This window comes from Zootermopsis nevadensis, unplaced genomic scaffold, assembly GCF_977971745.1.
Source record: "Zootermopsis nevadensis isolate Lab colony 2312 unplaced genomic scaffold, Znev_1.0 Znev_ptg000025l, whole genome shotgun sequence".
Lineage (NCBI taxonomy): Eukaryota > Metazoa > Arthropoda > Insecta > Blattodea > Termopsidae > Zootermopsis > Zootermopsis nevadensis.
In genome coordinates this window covers 7,293,995-7,314,893 of record NW_028259157.1, presented here as the reverse complement: position 1 = coordinate 7,314,893, position 20,899 = coordinate 7,293,995, and the positions used below count along the sequence as shown (strand labels likewise).

General features: G+C 34.5%; 1 protein-coding gene and 1 long non-coding RNA gene across 2 annotated transcripts in view; one reads left to right on the top strand and one right to left on the bottom strand.

Annotated features, from left to right (window-relative positions):
- Positions 1–20,899, bottom strand: part of LOC147872633 (uncharacterized) — a 421,094-nt gene that overhangs the window by 158,457 nt on the left and 241,738 nt on the right. The window lies entirely within an intron of this gene.
- Positions 3,582–20,899, top strand: part of apolpp (retinoid- and fatty-acid binding glycoprotein apolipophorin) — a 58,420-nt gene continuing 41,102 nt past the window's right edge. Inside the window, exons 1-15 of the mRNA XM_022067295.2 lie at positions 3,582–3,725; positions 10,404–10,436; positions 11,555–11,757; positions 12,470–12,655; positions 13,266–13,415; positions 14,041–14,233; positions 14,461–14,704; positions 15,543–15,708; positions 16,064–16,243; positions 17,185–17,331; positions 18,046–18,193; positions 18,643–18,926; positions 19,129–19,338; positions 19,850–20,032; positions 20,554–20,741. Coding sequence (XP_021922987.1) covers positions 3,650–3,725; positions 10,404–10,436; positions 11,555–11,757; positions 12,470–12,655; positions 13,266–13,415; positions 14,041–14,233; positions 14,461–14,704; positions 15,543–15,708; positions 16,064–16,243; positions 17,185–17,331; positions 18,046–18,193; positions 18,643–18,926; positions 19,129–19,338; positions 19,850–20,032; positions 20,554–20,741 — 2,591 coding nt within the window. The 5' untranslated portion in view covers positions 3,582–3,649. The remainder of the gene's footprint in view (positions 3,726–10,403; positions 10,437–11,554; positions 11,758–12,469; positions 12,656–13,265; positions 13,416–14,040; positions 14,234–14,460; positions 14,705–15,542; positions 15,709–16,063; positions 16,244–17,184; positions 17,332–18,045; positions 18,194–18,642; positions 18,927–19,128; positions 19,339–19,849; positions 20,033–20,553; positions 20,742–20,899) is intronic.

Sequence of the window (20,899 nt, the reverse complement as noted above, 5' to 3'; positions counted from 1 at the left end):
GGATCCTTCTTTACTAGATATGAGCAAAATTGTTCACCATGTGGTCATAAATATTTCTTAATAGTTAATTCAGTTTGGCATGGCTAGAAGAGAAATTTGAAGTCCAACTTTTCATATAAACAAAATTTCTAGGAATATCACTGAAATTATATTGGCATAATGCACGCAATTAACATTTTAATTCTAATTACAAAGGAGAAAACAGGAGAATGAACATACATTTTGGTAAAGTGAAAAAAGGCATACTTTTTTTTTGAAAGAAAAGGGTACACGAGGGGCCCAGCTAACACTTTAAAAATAAATAGAATTCTTCTGCCTTACTTTCGTGGTTACAGTGGTACTCCATACGCCAGAACACAGTAGAACCGATGAGATCAAATACATTATTAGTTAGCTGCAGCGTGGCTTATTAGCTAGGTGTCTGTTGGTTACGCTGACGGTGGAAAAATCATAAAACACGACAACCTGTTTCTTGTTTCGAACCAAGGACATCTAAGTACGATGTGTGCGGCACCATGATCATACCCCCCCCCCCTTTAAATATAGAATTGACGGAGAGGACCAATGAATTTTATATATTTTTGTACTCTTTTCGCGTCAGATATTTGAGTTACTTATAACAGAGTTCTGTTTGATATCTAATATATTTATTGACTGTGTGTTTGCTTTTGCATGCAGTTCTGGTGGGGTTGCATCTGTTACAGACATTATCATCATCATCATCATCATCATCATCTCACTCGTTTTCAGATGGTTGATGCTTAATCAGCTCGTTGAATTGCCACTAATCGAGCATGTGCCTTGCTGTACAGGGAGACCAACAAACTCTTTCTACTTGGGGCCATTGGGTTTCTTGTTTACTTAACATCGCTCTATCTGCATACTTTGTACAGCTTCGAATAGGAGATGACGAGAAATGAATTGGAAATTGTACAGGAAGAAGTGGCCGTAGACTGTTCTGAAACATTCTTCACACAGTTGTTGGGAAAACCATGAAATATTGTCAGAATACCCGGCTTCAGGGTCGAGAATCGAATCTGGGACATTCCGATTGAAAAGGATAAATAATTATCACTGTGACGTTCAGTTTATGGTCAAGTTGTTAGGCTTGTGGGCACCCCGATTTTTCCTTCTATCAGACTACACGGCTCGACAATCTGGAAGACCGCAGTCTTCAAATATTAGCATGGTTTATGTTGAATGTTTTCATAAACAAACTATTTTGCTTCTCAGAAGAGTATAATTAGTTATTGACTAACTATTCAAGGACTTAATTTGAGAATGTGGCCGGACCGGTTTACCATTCAGATAGGCCTGTATCTTCCACGAGGATGCGTTTTATTTCTGCGTGATCCGCAAGCTACATTAGTTGGCAAAGCTAGATATGATATGAAGAATTGAGATTGGAGAATTGGAAACGATGAAATTGACGGTGTTGTTTTCCTGAATTGTGATGCCGTGTACACGTGTAGGTAGATTACGAGTCTACACTGAAGATTTCTGTCTTGTGGGTTGTTGCACTGTGTAGTCTGGTAGATTCATCGCCCTGAAACGTTGGTTAACATCGACCAGACTACACAGCGCAACAACCCAGAAGACAGAAATCTACATACTCACCGCTGTGAAAACCTCAAATTTTACGAGTCTACACTGCGTCACAACCCAGAAGAACATAGTTGATACGAAGAGGTGCACACGAAATTTTCAAATTAAATAGCATAAAAAAATCAGTGATGTATTTGGATATATTGTGTTACCTTTGGAGGATATTTGTAAGTAATATACAGTTGTTTAGATTGATATATTTTAAAAATCTGAGAAATAGTTTCTATGTGATTTATTGGAAAGGGATAGGATGGAGGCGGTTGTGAATTGTTTCAATATTCTCTTCCGATATCTTCTTAAAATGAGTAACACGGAAATTGTTTACAAGGATGACTTTCTTTCCAATTGTGATTCGATAAATTATCTATAATATACGTCAGGCCCTTACAACTCAAGTAATTTATTCTATAAACATCATAAACTGATTTTATCCTAATAAACAAGTACATTGCAAATTACTGAAAATATTGAAATTCCTTGTGCCTATTGTACAATTAGCAATATGAAATATAATCGCCAAAACGGGACTAACATCTTCTGCTTATCAGTCTTACGCAATCGATAATATTGTAAAAGTTATGTTTATTCGTATGATCTGCGCCTTGCTAAAATGAAAAGACGTGAAATATTTCAGGTGAAAATGCATCATTTTAAGATGCGTATTACGATGCAAGTTTTGTGGGCCGTGTGCCACCCTTGCTTGTATCATTGTGCTCAACCACGTCATATTGGTGAACAGAGACATCCGGTTGTACCTCTGAGGTCCGTGGTAATAATAATACAGTCGAATGTTATTTATGAGATCTGATGATGGTGTGAGAATGATGATACAGGTACATATCAATGTATGAGTTTACATGTCATCAAAATCCAGAATAATCACATTGTCATATGTTCCTTACTAATCACAAAACAATTATGTTTGTGAACTTTAGTGGAGTCTCATGGGGCCTTACTTTGTTTTGTGTACTTTTAGATAATGTTCAAGTTTGCTGCAGTTATCTTGAATGTCAAAGGGCCTGGTGAACTTTATGTCATCATATCCACCGGCTGCTAGTCACTAATAGACGTAAATACATTGATATATGCACAACCAATAAATGGAATCATGTCGATATATTCTGACACACCTGAAACCTTGGGTTTATATATTGATATTCTTTAGTAATTCCTCTGACAGATTCATTAATGAAGCTAGTTACAGATTTGAGGTTCTCATGGCAGGGATGTCGATGTTAGTTTTTGTTGTGATGCCCTGTGGTCTTCCAGAATGCTAGTAACCACATACAAGACTACGTGGCATTACAAGCCAAAATATTGTCACCCACGTTATTAAATACGTCTATAATTTTGTTAACAAAGTTCACGTATGGCACATATTTAGGATATACCTGTTAGTGTCAAAGTTAAATAAGATTACTTTGATCATACGAAGTATAGTTGGCGCAGTAGGTTTTGGCCGGTGAAATTTTCAAGGGGAAGGCTAGGAGCGAGTCTCTTTTGCGATAGTATAATGCTGACTGCACCGAGAAATACACTGACCGTGCCACCTCAGGTACACAGACTAGGCCCGTCCGCCAGCTCCGCTAGCTTCTCCACCGGCCAAAAACTACTGCGCCGACTATACATGAATAATTTTTTAATTATGGTTTTCACTGTAAATAATATCTTTTAGGAAATATTAAATACAAACAGGGCAAAATATTTCGTCAGTGACATATTAAATGGGCCTGCATATATGAATAGAGCAAGTTTTCATTCATCAAACCAGACCTGCAAAGCAATGTTTGGTTAATGCAGATCAGTCAGCAAACATTAGTTTATGAAGAATTTCAATTGCTTTAGTCAATCTGTTATTCAGATAGACAAACAAACATTCGGGCAGTCACCCAGTATTTGGACAGACTGAACAGTAATGGTGGCATGCCTGGCTCTTATGTAAGCTTTGCTGATGTGATTGCCTGCCCCCACCAATTCATGAAATGGAGGCTATATAAACGCTGTCAGGACGTAATGGCAGCTCTTGTGGGTTTGTGCTGCCAGCATGGCAAAGCAAGTGAAGTCCATGGGGGTAATACTCCTATTATCTCTTCTGTTGGTGCTACTGGCATCTGCTGCAGGTAAGGCTGAATATGACTACTTCCAGCTAAGAATATTGTTGAACTGCGGTTCGGAAACTTAATGTAAAGAAACATCGCAGGATATAAAGTGTACATGGAATAAATAAATTTAAATTAATATAATAAAAATGAGTTTTTGGATGTGTATTTTAATTAAAAAACCCAGGGTGTGATCAGATAGACTATTGTGACTATGTTAAAGATTCAGGTTTCCTTAGTGAGGAGTTTTCTGAAATCTGAGTAACTGTGAATTGCTAAGGGAAGAAAATGAATCATTTTTGGCAAAGCCTAAAGGCAAGCAGTGTTTGAGCCCCCCCCCCCCCCCAGCTGTCTGAAAATGGTCGTCTTCTGGGTTGTTGTGCCATGTAGTCTGGTAGTCCTGATGATGGAGGCAGCAAGGACCTCTGAAACGTTGGCAAACTTCTGCCAGATTACACGGCGCGACAACCCAGAATACAACCATCTTCAAAGTCACCGCCGGGAAAACCTCAAATCCCACATACAACTGTCTCATTTCTGACATCTCTGTTTTAGGTGCAAGTGTTATTTCTTTAGCTGTTATAATTTGGCGTCTGTCTAATATTTTATATCATACTGCATGTAAATATTCTGTTAAAATGCTATGTATTATTTCTAGGGGAAGTTATATCAAATTATAAATACCAATGATGTGATAATCGATTTATCTTGATCAAACTTCGCACAATTATAGCTATTTAATTTTAGCCATACTTTATATAATAGTTTATAAAATTAGCTTAAGATTTTCGTAGCTTTAGGCCTAACTGATTTTTTCATATTAATTGCCTGAAAATTAATGAATATATAAGTTGCACAGTCCATAATGGTAAGAATAATCTTCTATAATTGTTCAAAGCAACATATTTCAGTTCGTGTTTGTCACAATGCAGAGACAGGTTACAGGGGCTGGTAATCACTCTAAAAATGCCTCTTGATTTATTATTGGGCATGAAATTTGATTAACAAATAAAGACGAACCAAGCGACCACTAAACATTTGCTATATATAAATTTTCCCCATAATTTTTTCGTCATAAATATGTTATGTGATATTGTCAAATTCTGTGCCTAATTTCGTGATATTTTAAATTTTAGTCATCACGTTTTGCACTTTGTCTTGTTCCATGTACTAAGGTCGGTCTGACTAACTTTTAAATCCATTAAATATACGTAATATATCATTGTGATGAATTTTTGAAAAAGTTGTAACCAGGAGCGTTATTTAGGCTCGTGCCGGCCCTGGGAGCTTTGAATGTGGTTTAGATTTAAATCCATCAGTTTTGATGATTTATTTCATCTATAAACTTAACCTAACTTGGTTTAAATAGTAATGAATACATCGAAATTCCAAATGTTTAGTAGTCATGGATAATCAGACCATATCGCATGTTGATATTATTTGCTTAATTATTTTAAAATCTCCATATCGAGTGTTTATTTAGCTACGTCATTAGCTTAGAAGCGTTGAGTTGTTGGATGATAACGAATAATGAATTGGAAAGGATACGAAAAGAAACTGACAAGTTAAAGGAAAATGTGGAAAAATCATAGCAGTTTTGTTTATCGTGTAATGTCACTTTTTATGGTTCTGCAGTATAGCACATAAAACTCATTGTGTCTGTACAAAAGTTGAAACTTCTCGTTACACGCTACGGCCCTCGAAGAATTTGTTTCCTGTATTGAGTTGTTAATGTTATTTTTTTTTTTACATGTCATATCCCTGTAATATAGGCCACAGTTCGCCCAGTGTTTTTAGTGTTTTCAGTGTTTTTAGTGTTCCTTGTGGCGCATTTGGGTCTAATCCTGGGTTGTGGTAGGCCGCGTGTTTGTCCTACCAAATCTTACGGCCAATGTTGCTTCAGAAGAGTTTTAACTACTGTCAATTTTTAATCTGACGATACCACTTAACGTAGGTTAAAAAAAAATATGGACGTCTTTTCTTTGTCGATTCTTTCAGCCTCTTATTTTGTGAGTACCAGACAGAAAGATAATCGGAGAATTACCATACTCTTCCATCTAATGTTGAAATTAATGCGTGGAGATTTACTTCCACGTCCCCTATTCGCCTTCGTGGTGCGTTGATTGTGCTCAGGGATAACTTTACTTTCACGTTTGCTAATCTGCTATTTTTATTTTATTGCGCGTGGTATAACCCCATAATTTGAAAGAAGTTTCGTCAAGTAAGTAATAACAATCCCTATTGTGTGAGCTAAGTGATTCTTAGATTAGAGGTCATTTGCGTTGTCCGCCCCCCCCCCCACCGACCATCGACACAATATCGCCGTCCTCTGCATTCTACAAGCAGTGATGGACACTGTCGAATGGATATCTGTAATTTTTATTCGAATGAAACAAAGCAGATATCATGATTAGCTACTTTGATGTGAAATTTATGTTTGAATTTATTTACTTTCTATAACGTGATACACTTACGAATTCTACACGACTTTTAAAATTTATACGACATAATTTTGTAGTAGACAAAGGAAGTTCGTAGTTTTTATTTCTTACATAGGCCTATAGTTACCATTATTTATTTTCGCGTGTTAGTTATTAGCATGTTATCAGTTCCAAGTTTTATGAAGTGTGTTATATTAACATTTGAAGTCAAGCTTAATGTCTATGGACCATGTGGTCATGACTGTGTGGATTGACCATTGTTTGATAATTCTTCAAAGCTTCTTATATCCGGTCCAGTGATTGTTAGGCTCGTATGTCTTATCATTTATAAGTAGAACACGTGTACAGACTGAGTTAATAATATTTAGTGGCAAATCATTAATAGGCCTATAAAAGAGAAAAGCATACCAAGTACGCTATAAAGCTTGAATAAACTTGATGTTGGGTTTTATCCCAGTTAGAATAAAGATTATCATGTACAATTTTCCATCTGTTCTATAACAAGTTAGTTTAGACATGATTTAACATTGTCATTGACCCTCACAAGGTCTCAGAAAATTCTTGATGCGTCACTGTTGCATGCACGTAATATTTTATAAGTAACTTTGTATTTGTATTCGCACTGGTTCAGAGGGAAATAACTACAGTCGTCCTAGGCACTCAAACCACTGCTGGGTTCATTGTGCGCCCTTGATCCTGTTAGGGTCCATCTAAAAGAGCTTATCGCTCCCCGTGTATCAACAGAGCGAACACTGCAGCACAGAATGTTGTTTGGTCAAGAACCGTTTTGTTGCTCCATTACATAATCAAGACATAACGACCCGAACAAACTCCAAGTGAAGTGACGCAGGCAATAGTTAAATGTTACGAGATGCAATGTCAGTTTACTTTTACAGTGGCTTCAGAACGAGTCAGTTTATAAAATTTGTCATCAGAAACTAGAGCGTCGTTAGATAGCACATTCAGATATGCATTAGTAAAATAAGTGCGTAGTAAGCAATGAATTTACTTTGAAACAAACCCAAGACTTTTTTTTTATAACCTTCCACTATTAGCAGGAACGAAACGAGTTACGGTGATTATCTTGTACTGTTTCTGTAATGTTTTAATAGCATAATTAAGCTGTAAAGCGAATAAATTAATTATGAGTTTTTTAAAAATATTATAATTATTTCGCAGTTTGTAACAATGTCATTTTTCGACAGTTTTTATTGGATCGTGTCCATCACCGTCACTAGCGTATTCGTGAAAAACTGTGCATTCTAAGCTCTTACCTGCGAATCAAAATCATTAAATAGACACATGTAAGGAAGATACAATATATACATAATATACTAATGAACACGTAAAACCAACAAGAAACGAATAAAATATAAATAGAACGTGGGTCTTAGAGTACGCGTGAAACAACCACACCTACTGCGCTATTATCCTGGCACAGATAATAATTGCATAGCGTTACTGTTGTGTAACAAGTGAATAATAAAATGCGTTCTTATGAGGGGAGGTGTGGGTTTTGTGAAAGGGACATTTTAGATGTTCAGGTTGGTGAGATTGATGATGCTGTTCTTCCGGGTTTTGGTACGTTAACCCGTTTTTACTGGCATTCGTGTGCCAGAGACTCGCATGTGACACAGGCAGGTGTCGACATTGTGTTGACATTGAATTTCATCGTTTGTCTTGGCCAAAGTTATTTTATGGGACAGGAACGAACTCTGTTTAATATAATGTAATGAAATAGTTCTTTTGTCATATTCAGAAAGTTTTTCATGTATCACCGTAACATAAAACATACGATGTTACCGATTGGCGTGCCACCTGCTAGTACTTTGTGTTCAGCAACCATCTTCAGTTCCACATTTCCATGATGAGTAGTAGGGAGCGGAATATCACTTTAACAATTTTTTAGGAGTTGTTCTAAATAACTTATATTGACGTCTGAGTGTTTTAAATCTGTGAGGGGGGAAAATGTTATTGATTCTCTTTATTTGTCGACGCTTTTTCAGCTGAATGGATTTTGTCAAATGTTAAAAAGGAGGATGATTGTTTGAATTGCAAATGGGAAACATCTTAGAGGAAGTGGTCTGTTTGAAGATAAAATCCCTGTATCCATCTGCAGAGTCGAGCTAGTCGGTCTCCATGCCGAGATTTGAATCAGGGATCTAACAAATATTAAGGAGCTCCAAAATGCAATGACTGATTCCGTTACAAGTGGGAAACATGTTTGATGAGTTAAATATGTTAGTATAAATTAAATATATAGCATTAAAGGGGGGGGGCATCTGTGTCACACAAAATGTAGTCTTTGTAAGAGAATGGTGAAGAATCGAATAACTCTAACTTAAATTTATTTTATATATTTACATACAAGTATTATAACTTTAACTTTACAGAACTTAAACACCTACAGACTTTGTGCCAAAAGTGTCAATATATTTTAAAGATTCTAATAATTTGTTGTCTGTTTTCACATGACCTCTTGACTTCGTATTTACAATTTTTTAATTACTGGTTTGAGAATCCCGATAACTTACAGAACAACATCAAGTATAAAATACATTGAACTCAGACGAAGCTCATTTTAAGTTTCACTCATGATATCTAAGATAAAAGGTTAATATTGCATCTTTTCAGTTTTATACAAATAAGTATGGCTGCAATACAAAAGAACTTACACAACTTATTTCAACAGCACTGTTCTGGCTTTAACTTCAGGGAATTTGTGTGGGAAGAAGTAAAATTACACATCCACAGACATCATATTTAAGATTGGATAATTTCTTCATTATCTCAATGCCAAGGTTAAGCTGAAGCCCTGCCTCAGATATTGACCCATAGTAGGTGACCCATACTACATGTTATTGCCAACATGAACTTCATCGTTAGATAAAAAAAGCACAAACTGGTCGGAGAGACAAATGTCACAGTCCAAAAGTGATATTTTTGCCCTCATTTGCATTCTGTTAGTACTGATGTTGCATAGACGACAGATAATTACGCTTGTTTGTCTGTAATATGTTATATATTTCTCTCGTATTCGCATGTAACCTTAATTTGAAACCAGAGGCCATTTTTAATTGTTTCCAATTTTCAACACGTGACATAGCAGTAGAGTGTAATAAATTGAATTGGTCATACATGTACCTAGAATAATAAACCAGTGATGTAAAGGGCTTTTTGTCTTTTGTAATATATGCCTTATGTAATTAATGTTTTAAAATTCCGTTTATATCTCCAAGAAACGTTGCTACATTCTCACCCAAATCAGTGAATTAAACGTACTTTAGAATAGTGGTACTCAACCTGGGGTACGCGAAGACATCTTAGGGGTACGTGAAATTTAAAAAAAATATTATTTTATTATAAACACTGAATAATCAGTAATGTAATTTATTTAATTTATTTTAGATGTAGATTATATACTATGTATAACTTGAATTATACACCTTTGGGGGTACAAATTTGGAGAGAAATTATATCTGGGGGCATGCAAACAAAAAATGGTTGAATGCCACTGCTTTAGAACACTTTATTCTTATGCACTTTATGCTTGATGACTGATTAATTTTCCGTTTGTTTACACTTTTCCAACTGCATTGGTTATATCTTATTGAGTCGAAGGTTTTATTTACTTATTTGTTATTAGTCTATGTTATGAATGATGATATTGTTTTAGTGTGATATATGGAATATGATTTTGGCTTTGTTGTTTAAACTAAGAAGAATTTTACAGGTAGAAACTTTCGTCAAATGATTCCAAACACAATGTCTTTCTTCTTGAAGGGTGTGGATATTAATATTGTATGCAGATAACAGTATAGTAGCCTTTAAAAGGGTGGGGTGGGGTTATTACAGATCATTTCTGTAAGTAATTTAAAGAAGGAAGTGGAGCCATTATTATAAAATTTTGTTTCTTAGTCAGATTTCAGATATTAAATCAGTTTTTCTATGTGAGGCATCATAAATTTATTCTTGAATTTTATTTTTCATTACATTATAATTATATTCTACTCCTTATCATCAGTTTAAAATTAGAGAAAACGTGACTTCATGGTTAAAAATGTAAGCTCTAATCATCTAGTACAGGTAACATTGAAATTGCTAATTGTATACTTTGTTTGAACGAATGTGAAAATTGTAAAAATATTATTTGCTTTTGGTGTGATGACATTGAGATTTTTTATATAAATTATGTAAACTAGTAACTGCTACATTTTTTGATAAAGCACTAACAGCCATTTTGTTTTCTATTTTTCAGCATCACAGAAATGCAAAATTGGATGTCAAGGTCGTAAGTATTTATTGTTCTTTTAATTAAATACTGTGCACACAGATTAATGCTTCACATCTGTGCAAAGCAAGGATGTTATTTATATCCACATTTAAATAATTCTTGAAAGTAGCAGTTAAGGAATAATAGCAGCTTTTTAAATTTTGATTTATTAATTATATATTTGATAAGTGAATAGTTTTTAGTGTTTAATTGTTGTTATCAAACTGTATTAGACTGTATTTCATTTTATAAATGTAAAGTTTTAACTTTTTTAAAGAAAGTAGGCAAGACAAAGTACAATTCATTACCCCGCTGTTATTATATTGTCCAAATAATGGGCAAACCATGAGTAACAGTTCGTTGCCTAGTTTTGCGACATGTACTGTAGTCATGAATACTACTTGTTGTGGGTGGTTTATGGAAACTTTTAAACTGAACTTTAAGTAGTGAACTTATTTTATTTGTAAAACCACTGAAACATCATAGTGCCTTTCCTATGTGTCGTTGCAGATCAGGCTAATGCACACATAGCTACTCAGTGTTAATTAAGCTTTCCTGTTGAAAAGGAATAATATTACGATTGGTCTTAGCGAAATGTTGATAGGTACATTAATTGTATTGTACTGACTCAGTATAGGAACCTGCAACAAGCTTTCTGAGGTCACTCAGTTTAAATGTCTAGTTTCTTTAGACTGAATTTCTTGTACTACCTAGAAAATACCCTGTTCCAGAGAACTGATTGGTTAGTTAAAAAACCTTGACATTAATCATAATGATCAGAGCAGAAAATTAGCAGGAGATTAAAAACAAATGGGAGAATAAAATCATTCTGATTGCATTTTTTGTTTGTTCCAATTTTTCTTCTTGGCACAACTTTCTGTCCTTATTGGTTCAGTAGAGAGAAGGAAGGGCAGTAAAATAGTCTGGCATAGTGTTAGGAAAGTATGCCGTTACCAGGTTTGTTTGAGATGGAGTAAAAATATCAAGATTTTGGATCATTCTGAATTCTGTCCCACTTTAATTCAGCATTTTGATTATTATCTTAAGGTTACATGAAGTGTACTGTGCCCTGTTCAAGCCTGAAGTATTGAAGCATCCATGTGAAAGTTAATTAGATTACCAAATTTTGTTTCAAGGACCGTCCATATACCAGTTGCAATACGGAACTGGATATACTTATGTGTACAATTTTGAGGGGAATACGGTTGCAAGACTACCGGGTCAACAAGGGGATGGAATAAGTCTTCAGTTGAAGGCAACAGCAGAAGTCAGCATATTGGACAACTGTCAAGGTGTCCTGAAGCTAAAAGATGTCCAAGTTACTGGACCTGACTCACAGGTAAGAATCTTAATTTGATAATACAGATGTGTCAGCCTTTATCTGCCATTGTGTGATTCATTTGCCTGTGTCACAATAACATACTGCTAACTATTAAACCCTGGTGTTAAAGTTCAGCTGGCAGCCTCCTGTTTCTATACAACAGAGGTTAATAATACTATTTCACATTAACATATAGTTTAGAGATGAATAGCTTTAATACCATGAAAATGAGTTATTAGTTGTGTTTCAAAAGGGAATAGTAAAGCATCCATTAGTTACACCAGAAACTATATAATAGCTATGCAAATGGCAATACATAATATATGGGATGAATGGTATTGAAACCCGGTATGGTAAATCTACGTTAAATTTTGTAGAACAAATTTATTTTGATGTATTTCAGTTAATTTAAAGTACCAGTTTACTCAAGAGCTTAAAAATCTTTTATATATATATATATATATATATAATTTTTCATCCTCTAAGAAATGTTGGTTATATTTTATATACAGCACTTCATACAAATATTACCATGTGTAAATTTCATTCACTTTAATTTATTTTAAGATTTCTTAGTATTTTAACTGATAGATAAAGAGGTTATTAAATGTTTCTGTAGTAAATATACATAAAAATTACCTAATGTTAAGATTATTACAAAATCTGGCGCCAAACAGTGTGAGACAAACATATTGAAATGTACCATGTTTCTCCATTGTTTGGCGCATAGAAATACAGCCATCTTAGTGACCTGGAAGCTCACCCAGTTTCATTTGGCTATGAGAATGGCATCGTGGACAGGGAATTGTGCACAGAGGAGAAAGACAGTGAGGCATCAGTCAATATCAAGAGGGCAGTGCTGTCTCTTTTACAAGTGGCTTCAACTGATGCTGTCAAAACAGGTCAAAGCAAAGTGGTAAGAAATCTAGGTCTTTCTGCTAATATGAGTATCTTTTTTGTTTTTTTAATAAAATAATATAGTTTGTCATTTGCTTTTGAAATCTGTAGTCTTCATTCAATAGGTAGTATTTCAGTTGCTATGACACTTATGTGGGGAAATGGAGACATTGCTAATTAATAATGGTTGTGTTAGATGTCTGAATCATATTAATAAATAAAAGTATAACACACCCTCAGGTGTTACTTATTGAACATAGTCTGTACCACTTAAGGCATCATTCTGATTTTAAACATATGTTCAGTCTTCATTTGTTCTTAGATTGTTTACTTTGAAGAAAGAAATTTATGTGAATGTGAAATTGTTACAGTTACTGATTGTAAATATTATTAATTTTGGATATTCTTTTAAATGCATTTATAGTAAATATGAAAATTTGTTGCAAGTCACAAAATCACTGAATATTTAGAGTGTTGTGATGTATTATATATTTAATTTTGTATTTAATATAGAATACTGCATTGTTTCACGAGTTATAATAATTTTGAAAGTTATACCTGACATTCAATACTTAAAAGAATATTGCAGAATTGTGGTATTACTAGTTAATTTAATGTGTAATTTGCAGCTTGATGTGTTTGGTCTCTGCCCCACTGACATCAGTGTCGCTGAACGTGGTGACACAACCACCATCACAAAAATTAGGAACCTCAATAAATGCCAACTCCGCGAACATCTGCGACAGGATTTTGCTTCTGTAACATATCCTATTAATTCAGTAAGTATATGGCTATAGTAGAAAATCCTTCTGTCCACACTCTTTCCTTCATTCTTTTCATTGTCTGGTATGTTTATGTGTAACTATATATGGCATATAATGCATAAATTAATCTATATGCACAGCATATTATGGTTTAATGTATGTGGAAGTCTGGTATATACAAGGTTTACTACCAGGGAGTGCTGATATAGTGTTTAATAGAAAAGATGTGTGATGTTACATACATTAATTTTTAGAACCTAAATTTCAACCATGAACTTAATAATTTTTCATTGCTGAACCACACTTAGGATATGATTTTTTTAAAAGAAACTTTGCTTAAACAAATAATTTTCTTAGCTGTATGGAAGTCATTACCATTGTCAGTAAGAACTGTGCACGAATTTACTTATATAAGGCCCTGTGGGTCTCACAAATAGCCTTCAGGTATTTGAATCTGGAAATCTAATATTTTATTCTTGTCTGAATTTACTATTGTGTAATATACATATACTTCCATACATCAAACACAGCGGTGTTTCTTTCCTGTAATCCACAATTATTTGAATATGGATAAATAATATTGTAATCTTGCTTCATTTATTTGTTTATTCTGACAGGATTTGTTTTGATATTTCTGTAGGATTTTCAGGCAACACCCCTGCTGGAATCCACACAAGATCTACGCCAGCAGCTGAAGGGTGGTATCTTGAACAGTGCTGAGAGTCATGAGAAGTACCTGTATAGGCCATTCTCCAATAAGGAGGCTGGTGCCACAACCTTAGTAACTAGCAAACTGACATTTGTAGCTCACAACAAGCAAGCTGCACCTGCAAGTGAGTACAAAGATATGTCATTTATTACAGTTCAGTAACACTGAATTCACATTTTAGAGGTTGAGTTGTGTCTTCCAAAATTTGAGCCTACTTGACAATAATGTAGCAAGTTCTATGATGTTTTGACTACAGTTTTGAAAACAGTATTCCATATTTTAATTTGTAAGGCCTTTATTGAATGAAACAAACACTGGAGGCCTTAATATAATTTTTATGCCTGTTTATAGCATCTGGAAGCACTCCTCGCTCCCTTGTATTTGAACCTCCGCACGTTGGCAATACGGGATCCAGTAGTGTTGCAGCTATTATTGAGGCTTTGCACAAAGCACATCATGCCATGCCGGAGTATGTTGGAGAAACAGCAGCAAGAGAGTTTGCCAATGTTGTCACCATCCTCAGACAGAGCAACAAGGATGATCTCTTCTCAGTCTACAGCCAGGTGAAAGCGGGTGCTGGTTTTAAGGCGGGAACGTAAGTCATGGTTTTATTTGGTGCAATTAAAACAAATAATTCGTCTGATACAGAAGAGAATGAAACCTAGAACTTTAAAACAAAAGTCTAAATGCCATAAATGTTTTGTGAATTCTTTGCTTCAAGTTCTGTGATATTGAGTTCATACATGTTGTAACCATTGACAATATAAAATCATGGATTTTAACATTACTGTTAAATATTGCTTTATTTTTAATCCAAGTAGGTTAAGTCTAGGGAAATTTTAATAAATATTTCATTACAATGTCCTAAGAATGCAGACTAATTAATGATCAGAGGTTTCAGGAAATTAACAGCTACTTTGTCCAGCTCATTTCAGTCTTTTCCCAAATGGAATTTGATATGCTGTGTAAACCTGGCCATAAAAGAAAAAAAAAATTGGTGAATATTATTTACCTATGTAAGTGTATTAAAATATAATCTGCCTGAAGGTACATTTTTCACAATGAAGTTATGCAGGAAGGAGACCTTATATTGCATATTGACAGATATCAAATTCCACAGCAATTGCATTCTTTGATACTGCCTTGGAATATTTTGTACTATTTGAAGCTATTGAGAAGTGTAAGGTTAGCGAGATGAAACCTCAAATTGATTGTTCTATATTAGCTTAAAAAAAATTCACTTCATAAAGTAAAAATCTCAGAAGATGATTGTTGGGAAGGGGATCAGGCAAGACAAGACCTCTTAATATGCTTTCACTAATGTGCCTGGCTGTAGATATCTGCAAAGTCAGAATTGTATTCTGAGCTATTGTTATATGTAATTTAAAGGTGGATTGGAAGATTCTGTTGTTGAGTGAGTTTCTACATTGCAGAAAAATGTTCTTGGATGCTCTTTTCCGAGCTGGCACAGGTGATGCAGTTGAAGTTGCTGTTGAACTGTTGAAGACCAAAAAGATCACTGGCCCATATGCTGACTTATATTATCTTCAATTTGCATACACCAAACATGTAACCTTACCAGCTCTCACAGTAGCTGTGGTGAGTGAAAGCTGAATTACTTCTATAATTTTTTATAACAGTTTGTGATATCACACATTTTATATTTATTATTTGATCAGTGTATCTCAAAATGTGAAATTAATAAATCAAAAGTAATTGTTTTTACTTTAAATGACAACCAATGTGCTGTCATAATCCTTCATCTAAGTGCATCATTGCTGCATATTATATGTGCAGATTTTTGGACATTTCAGCAAAAGCAATGCCTTCTTTAAGGACACTTTCTTTTTATGAGCGATTAATAATATGAACCAATACTTTCATCATGATTGTTATCCTACGCAGATCAGCTAGGTTAAAAATTCATCATATTGTTGATATCTGATGTTAACAGTCTTTGCTGGACCAGCCAGAATTTTCTAAGCTGGCATACCTGGGCGTTGGAGCTCTAGGTGGCCGATATTGTGCTCATCACAGATGTGAAGATGTTCCTGAATTTGATGCTTTCCTAGAGAAATTGTCGAAACCTGTCAGTGGTGGCTGCAAGTCTTCTAACTGGGATGAAGAACAGAAGGTAGGCCATCTATACAATTCAATAGAACTAACCACTGCCACCCGGTAAAAACCCATTTGCAGTTAATAATAAATAATAATAATAACACACTGAAACACAAGATATAAAATATCTTACTTTTTCTTTGGAAAATCAGAGAAAAATCTTCTCCCAGACAAGCAATAAAAGGAAACAAACAGATATTCAATTTGTAGCACTATGTAGATTGTTTATATATACATGTCGGAGAGCTTTGTTTCAAGATGGGTTGGTCACTTTGTGTCTTCTGTACATATCAAATAAGCATTAACTCACTGTAATTTTAAAACTAGTCATGCACTAATTTAGTATCATGTGTCATTTATATTCATGAGGCATATCAGAGTATTGTTTTATTTTCCTGAAGCTACATTTCTATTCCTCCAGGTATGTTCTAAGGTTTAGCATATTAGATATTTTTTTCATAATTTCAGTAGCTAGCAATTATTAGAAACGTATAAAACTTTAACTGTACCCACCATAAAATTTACTGTTCTTCTTCATTACAATTTAAAAATTCCTTTCTTAGTGAATTTTACATATGATCTTCTTCACTGTAAGATGGAAGACAAACACAATGTAAGATTTGAGGTTTTCACAGTGGTGAGTATGAAGATTTCTGTCTTCTGGGTTGTTGCGCTGTGTTGTCTGGTCGATGTTAACCAACGTTTCAGAGGTCATACTGCCTCCGTCATCAGGGCCTGATGAAGGAGGTAGTATGACCTCTGAAACGTTGGTTAACATCGACCAGACTACACAGCGCAACAACACAGAAGACAGAAATCTTCACAAACACAATGCTTTGTCTTTGTGTGTGTGTGTGTGTGTGTGTGTGTGTGGCAGATGAATGGTCAGAGATGACAAATTACTTTCAGCTTTATAGCATATTAAGTGAAGAGACATGTTATTTGTTGCATATTTAGGTTGTGGCTTCCTTGAAAGCCCTCCACAATGTTCACCATTTGAACGATGTTACGGCCAACAAATTGCGTGCTTGTGCCCTTGATGATAGTCTCCCAACGAGAGTTAGAGTTGCAGCGTTGGATGTCTTCCAGAGCGATGCCTGCCGAGTAAGTTTAGTGGTCTTAACATTTTCCTCTTTCATAATTAGAAAAGTTCTACAGATGTGTTGTTTTGATATTTTTAAAAATAGCACCTAGTTTTAGAGCATATTTTATAAAATGTTTGCTTTTAATTACAAGTTTCATCACTTGTCCCTCCTGTCAACATTAGAGATGGGGACAAGTGTGAATGTGAATGTTCTGAGATGTCTCTGAAAAATATGTTGTTAACATATCTTTTTAACATATTTTCTTACTTTGATGAGCAGTACTATCATATGATTTCTACTGTTGTCTTATTTAGCAGGTATATACAACTTATGCTTTAAATGCAAACATATTTGTTTAAATTTCCACAAAACAATTCCTTAAGAAAAGTTTCTTTTTATATTAGTTCGGTTTGGAGTTAGGATTGATTTCCATTCTATGAATGATTTTTCACGATGTAAAAAACTATCCTAATGCTGTATAAATTTATATTATTAATCACATATTATATAAGAGCATGTCTCAGAGTTTGTACTATGCAGGAACATTGAAAAGGATTTAAAGTAAAGTTAGCAAAACTCTAAAGAAAAATGCATGAAATATATTTATGCTCTTATTTTTTCTTGACCAGAGCATTATTTAACGTTTTGCTTTATCGTATTGAATTAATATGTTCTTTGATTTTGACTGGTGATTGGAAAAGCTATCTTGACTGTTCCTCATTTATAACTTCAGCTGAAGCAGACTTCTCTGGAAGTTCTGAAAAACCACCAACTGGATAGTGAATTGAGAATCAAAGCTTTCCTTGCACTTGTAGAATGCCCATGCCACAAGATGGCCAATGCACTGAAGGAAGTTCTGGATTCAGAACCAACCTACCAAGGTAAGACATAAAGAATATCAGCATATGAAATACAGATTATTAAAAGATGGATGGTAATCGATCATAGAACATTTGTAATAGATTTCAGAAATATTTTCATGATGTGAAAAAAGTAATAGGACTTTGATGCCATGGTGAATACAGAATAGGAACATTATACAATGTGCTATTACTCTGTCCGGTTTGGACACACTGCAGTGAATAAGCAAGTTTGTCATAAATATTGGTAATTTTTATTTTGTTGACATATTATTAATTCCTAGAGATTCTATAATGAATCCATTAGTTATGAAGCAACATTTTCAAAATGTAGAGACTGATATTCCAGGCTAAAGCAGGACTTTCTATTATTCTCTCAGCCATCCCTATTGTCTTGTATCCTATTGTCATGTATGTATATTTAGTCCACAAAGAGATGCACTTTGCACGTTACAATGTTTTTGTTTCAGTTGGTTCCTTCATTGCATCATACCTTCGCAATCTCAGGGCATCAACCAACCCCAACAAAAGAGATTTAAAATCTGTCTATGGTGAAATCCGTACCACTAAGAGGTTTCCTATAGATTTTCGAAAGTTCTCTAGTAACTATGAGTTTTCATACCTTCTTGATGGGCTCAGCCTTGGTGACACAATTGAATCAAATGTAATCTACTCCCAGAGATCTTTCCTTCCACGAGCATCAACCCTTAATCTCACCACAGAATTATTTGGACATTCTGTCAACTTCTTAGAGGTATGTAAATTGATGTTTGATAAAACATTTTATATATTTCATTTGGATCTGTTATTATTACTGCTGCTTAGTTTCTTAAAGTAATCATATTTCAAGAGATATGGATGCATGAAAACAGTTATGTAGTAGTTCACATTACATTCTCTTGTGTGCCAATAAAATGAAAGTGCACATATTTTAAATTGTCGCTGTTTGATTTCAGTTGGAATTCCGGCAAGAAAACTTGGACCTTATTGCTGAAAGGTTGTTTGGACCTAAAGGTTATTTTAAAACGCATGACTTAAAACAATTCATAACAAATGGAAAGGACAAATGGACTGAGCTTGAGAACACTGTAAAGCAAAGGCTGGATCAAGCTTTTAGAGGCAAACGATCAGTCACCAAGGAGGCACTGGAAGAAGTTCGACACAAGGTAAAATCAAAGTATGATCCCAGTTTTGTTGTAATGTATTTGGTAATTTTTTAACAGTGTACTACTAAATAATACTTTGATTTTAGTTAATCATGTAACTGAACAGATCTTACTGGTAGAAATTAATTTCTTATATAGCAAACAGGAGGAAGATGACAAATATGTACAAAGTTTACCAAATGTCATATCCAAGTGGTTAGTCAGTATCTACAAGACTACACAGTGTTATATCCAGAGAACAATCATCATCCTAATTATGTATTATTTGTTTCCTGGATAGTTGAATATCAGGTTATAAATCGCAAAACAAAATGCTGATATTTAATGTAATTTTTCATGTAACTGTCAAAATATTCTTTTATTTTTTAACATAGTTAAATGGCAAAAGTTATATTACTTTTTATTCAACTTTGTTTTAATGGCCCATTTAAATAGAGTCTTAATATTATATGCAAATCTTGACTGAATTGTAACCTGTAAGTTATGTGTTAATGTTGTCTTTTTTTCACAGTCTGTGACACCAGATCATGCAGAACCTGATCGAGAATTGTTGTTAGAATTATCAGCGAGGTTGTTTGGCGCAGAGGTTGGCTGGTTGAGCCTACACCACAATGCTGGAGATGCAGCAAAGGAACTGTTTGACAACACCTTTGATCTTGTTGACAAGGTTGTGAAAAAGGCAAAGGGCTTTGATGTGAGTACAAGAATTACTGTATTTTTCTCACTATTCTTACTTACTGTGCAGTACAGCTAGTTATTCAGAAGCTGGTGATATTTTTCTCTCATTTTCTCATTCTAATTTCTGTGATTAATTGTAAGACAAAAAATGTTACATTGGTAAAGTTTTGTAGTCAGAGATTTTAATGTATTTTAAATGCAGTGGTGTGATAAAAGGGGTAAGGATGAGGTATTATTCTTGTAACACTTGTACTTGGCCCAAGTTTAATGCATTGCCTTAATTACAAGTGTTTGTATTAGTAAATGTTCAGGTGATGATTTTGATCGGATCTTCTGTGTGCAAAGATTGTTGTAAGTCACATGCATAAAGATAAATTGTAATTAACCTTACTTTTTCTGTCCTTAACTACATGAATCCAGTCCAGTCTCTCCCCCATATTATTTCCATAAGAACCATTTACATTCTTGCTCAGAAAGATAATAGAAATTAGTCTGTTACTATTGTGTGACCTTTTATTATGGTATTTTAAATTTCAGTACAAGTTACAGCAACATAACACTTTCCTGGACACAGAGCTTATATATCCAACATCCCTTGGCTTCCCTCTCAAATTGGTTGCTACTGGCAGCAGTGCCATTCATGTAGAACTGGAGGGAAAACTGGATGCAAATGAGCTTATTAACAACTTTAAAAATTCCCATATTCAACTTAAATTTGTTCCCAGGTGAGTATCTCCAAAGTGTCTCTTAAAATATACCAGTGTAAAAGACCTAGAAACTGCTTGACTTTTGTTGTTGTGTCTCCTTGGCCCTTTACTGAGCCATATTTTGAACCTTCAGTTTCTGTGGGAAAATATCTTTGACCTCATACAGGTATGTTTTT